Raw genomic sequence first — 4,513 nt, 5'->3', positions numbered from 1 at the left:
AAAGTTGATGAGAAAGGCGGTGGAGAGAAATCCAATTTATCCCTCCCCTAACCCCTCTCCCGCCTTCCCCATGACAAATTCACTAATGGAATTTTTTCTCTCATATCCCCCCTATTGACCTCATATTTAGCAATCCTTCACTTGTGAATCACTTGAGCAACGCAGCTACTCTTTCTGCGCTGGTATCCATCACTTTATAAGCAGATAGGATCTGGTCTCTTTATTTGCTTCCCCCTTTGTAGGCCTTTATTAATGGCTGCCTTGCTTTCTTGGAGTACCTGTCAATAAACACACACACACACAAACACACTTTTTTTAAAAAAGGTGAAATTACACACGCTTTTTTAGTGAAAGGTTAAATTACACACACATGCACGAACGCACACACACACACGTGCACGTGCACACACATGCACACATGTGCGCCCGCACGTGCACACACACGTGTATGTGTGTGGGGTGGGTTGGGGGGGGGGGTGTGTGCGTGTGTGTGTGTGTGCTTCTCATGTAGGTATTTGCGTATGTGCTCAAAGAAGCACTAGATTGGCCAAGAAATTATTAGAGCTTGAAATAGGCATATGATTGAATCCTCTATTGGTTGATCGACTATATGATTATAGTCCAAGGCCAAGCGCTCCAGCATGTCATCATATTAAAACCTAGCACTCTGGAGAGTCTCCAATAAAGACATTTAGACGTTCAAATAGGCAGTGGTGGAGAGAGAGAGAGAGAGAGAGAGAGAGTTTTTCCTGAGTATAAAACCTAGCACTCTGGGGAGTCTCCGATAAAGACATGCAGAAGTTCAATGGGCAGTGTGGGGAGAGAGAGAGAGAGAGAGAGAGAGAGAGAGAGATTGCTGAGTATAAGACTAACATACTCCATTTTTCAATGCAATAAAAACTATTAGCATTGCTCATTATTATCTTCTGTTAAACACAATGAATTTTGTTAGCAAGATGACAGTCAGAGCAGACCCAAAGGTTCTTGGTGATACCATTAACTGTTGGAGGACGAAATGAGCCCGCAAGGAATGGTCAACAATAGCATAGAGTGTCCTTTAATCATCATACCCATCATCTCTGTTAGGGACATATCCAGTCTCCTTCATGTGCCTACTCAACCTCTGTAACTTGGAACGTGTCCCCAATGAGAAAGCCATGAACCATATTATTCAACCCAATACATTGTCATGACAAGAGAAATCACTAATCTGTGATTAGTAGACATTAAAACATTATTATATATTATACCTCAATGATGTAACATGTATTTGTATTTATGATGGACACTGACCGATTTGTTATGGTGGTGGATCATCTCAGTAGATAGGACTCGTCGAGTTGAAGCCGTTGCTTCAAACGGCATCAAATTTGGACATATGACCCTTATTCTATTAATAAAAATGTGCACATACACGCGTCTAGGTCCTAGGGGCAATAAGAAGAGAAGGGTACATTGAATGGTAGATGCATGGGTCATAGACTAAGGGTAGGTGTAAATGGGAAGACGGAACTTGAGTGATCTCAAGGGACATTAATGAAAGGGTACCACCCTTTCATTGTAAATCTCACGTAGCATTCTCTCTATTTACCTTGCATTCATCTGCCATCTCTCACACACCTTGCATGTAGGTCGAAATAGAAACAAGTACTCTCACGAGGGCGCTCTTTCCCATTGGAGGGCCAATCGACATTCAAGTTCTGCATGCATTGCACACATTCGCATTGTAGAGAAGTCTGTTTCTTCACATACATCTGCAACCAAGTATTTTCTTTACCCTTAGGCCATTGCCTTTCTTACATTCCCTACATCCTCACATCTACTTGTGCTAGCAGAGAAGTTTGCTAGCAGTATATATGGTGAAGCATTCCTTGGGTCTACCTCAACAACATGATTTGCAGCACGCACAGCCCGGTTTATATCATTATGAATTCTGCACGATGAAAGCAAGCTTGACCATGCTGAAGGGGCACATGTAAATGGCATACTGATAATCAGGTCCTCTGCCTCTTCCAAGAGTCCTCTTCGCCCAAGAAGATCAATCATGCACACATAATGCTCCACCGAGGGTGTTATGCCATGCTTTCTATTCATAGAGGCAAAATATCGCCTCCCATCTGCAACCAGACCTGTATGACTGCAAGCAGTGAGGACGCCGATGAAAGTGATGTTGTTAGGCTCAAAGCCTTGGTTCTGCATTTCATCGAACAGTAGTAGGGCCTCCTCATCATGCCCATTCTGGGCACATGCAGCAATTATGGCACTCCAGGAGACCACACCCAGCTGTGGCATCTCTGCAAACACTGCCCTCGCATCATCTAGGCTCCCACACTTGCCATACATATTGATGAGGGCATTCCCAACAACAACATCCGAGTACCATCCATTGCCAGTAACAGTAGCGTGGATCAGTTGACCCTCTTCTAGTGCTGCCACACTAGCACATGCATCTAGGACACCGATGCAGGTCATCTTGTCTGGCTCAAAGCCTTTGGCTGGCATTTGATCCAACAGATGCAGGGCCTCCTTTCCATGTCCATTCTGGGCATACGCAGTGATTATGGCATTCCAGGCCACCACATTCCGTTGTGGCATCCCTGCAAACATTGCCCTTGCATCATCTAGGCTCTCGCACTTACCATACATATTGACGAGGGCTGTCCCCACCACCACATCTGTCTCACATCCATTGCCCACAACGGTAGCATGGATCACTCGGCCCTGTTCTAGGGCTGCAGCACTGCCACAGGCATCCAAAATGCAGATGAAAGTGACCTTGTCTACCTCATATCCTTCTGCCTGCATTTGATCAGATAGTTGCAGGGCCTCCACACCATGTCCATTCTTGGCACACGCAGAGATCATGGCACTCCAGGAAACGACATCCCACCGAGGCATCTCTACAAACACTGCCCTTCCATCCTCTAGGCTCCCACATTTCCCATACATATTGATGAGGGCTGTTCCCACAACAACATCCAGCTCCGACATTTTGCCAGCAATAGTAGCATGGATCACTTGACCTTCTTCTAGGGCTGCCACACTGGCACATGCATCCACAATGCAGATGAAGGTGACCCTGTCTGGCTGAAAGCCTTCAGCCTGCATTTTTCCAAACAGTTGCAGGGCCTCCTTACCGTGCCCATTCTGGGCACAAGCAGTGATCACAGTACTCCAAGAGACCACATCCCGCTGTGGCATCACTGAAAATACGGCCCTCGCATCACCTAGACTCCTGCACTTGCCATACATATTGACCAGGGCTGTCCCCACAACGGCATCCAACTGCCATCCGTAGCTAGCAATAGTAGCATGAATCAGGTGACCCTCTTCTAGGGCTGCCAGACTGGCACACGCATCCATAACACAGATGAAGGTGATTTTGTTTGGCTTGAAGCTTTCGGCCAGCATTTGACCGAACAATTGCAGGGCCTCCTTGCCATGCCCATTCTGGGCATATGCAGAGATCATGGCATTCCATGAGACCACATCCCACAGTGGCATCTCTGCAAACAAGGCTCTCGCATCATCAAGGCTCCCATTCCTGGCAGATGCTGCAATCATTATATTCCAAGAGAACAAATCCCGATTGACCATTTTGTCAAACACAGCACGTGCATTTTCTAGGCTACCACATTTGCTGTACATTTGGACAAGAAGGTTACTCAAAAACGTGTTGCCAGCACATCCACGCCAGTTCATATGTTCATGCACAAGTTTACCCTTAGACAGGGCCTTGGCACTGGTGCAATGCCTCAAAAGCGAGGCATAAGTCGCATGATCTGTGTCTGGAGCCAGCTGACCAAATAATTCTGTATTGAAGCTTTCAGAACTGTAGTCTCTACTCCTTTGATGGTGTCCATCTAACACCTGCGTGCGACAGGCCTTGGTCGTTCCTATCTCATTGAGCACATCTTCAGCAATCCACCCATTGCATGGAAGTTTGGTGGCTATGCACCTTAAGTATGGGACAGGCAAGGCCTCTACGACTTTGCCCTTGAGTATACCAAACTGAATTTCCGCATCCCGAGCTTCGAAACCCAGCGTTTCCAAGACATTCAAACTTGTTGAAGTGCGAGATACTACCCTGGGTGGTTGCCTTCCCTCAGAGGATAGGAGCTCAATGGAAAGATGAGGCATACCCGATGCCGATGATAAAGCAGAAAAGGATTGGGATAGCCCCATAGATTTAATAGTGCAGCTAGAATTGGAAAATGAGAGAACCAAACCAGAACTTGACTGCACATTTTACAGAGGCTGAAACTTGAAACTCAACGAGCAAAAGGACAACAAGACTAGAGCGCAAGAACAACCTTGAGAATTTAGAGATGCTAGCAGAATTTCCCCTGTCATTGACAGTTGTCCACCGTGCCCCTCAAATACTAAATGACGATGCTAGTCACGACTCCAATACTACCTTACCAAGTGGCGACAACGTGTGGGTGTGTGCGCCGGTCCTTGTATGTGTGTTTTGATCTTGAGTTCAAGGCCCAGGGGCATCTCAAGGCTCCAT

General features: G+C 46.4%; 1 protein-coding gene across 1 annotated transcript; it reads right to left on the bottom strand.

The window, feature by feature from the left end:
• Nucleotides 1-1,779: 1,779 nt before the first annotated feature.
• On the bottom strand, nt 1,780-4,140 carry LOC147903369 (pentatricopeptide repeat-containing protein At2g13600-like). Its single transcript, XM_087371497.1, has 5 exons — nt 3,497-4,140; nt 3,138-3,346; nt 2,640-3,035; nt 2,371-2,597; nt 1,780-2,238 (listed from the first exon to the last, which is right to left on the bottom strand). The coding sequence occupies exons 1-5, from the start codon at nt 4,138-4,140 to the stop codon at nt 1,780-1,782; spliced, it is 1,935 nt and encodes a 644-aa protein (XP_087227623.1).
• Nucleotides 4,141-4,513: the final 373 nt, after the last annotated feature.

Source organism: Dipteris shenzhenensis, chromosome 3 (assembly GCF_047967505.1).
Source record: "Dipteris shenzhenensis isolate YYH24624 ecotype China chromosome 3, Dip_SZ_1.0, whole genome shotgun sequence".
Taxonomy (NCBI): Eukaryota; Viridiplantae; Streptophyta; class Polypodiopsida; order Gleicheniales; family Dipteridaceae; genus Dipteris; species Dipteris shenzhenensis.
Note: the sequence above shows the minus strand (reverse complement) of the source record. Positions and strands in the feature narration are given on the sequence as shown.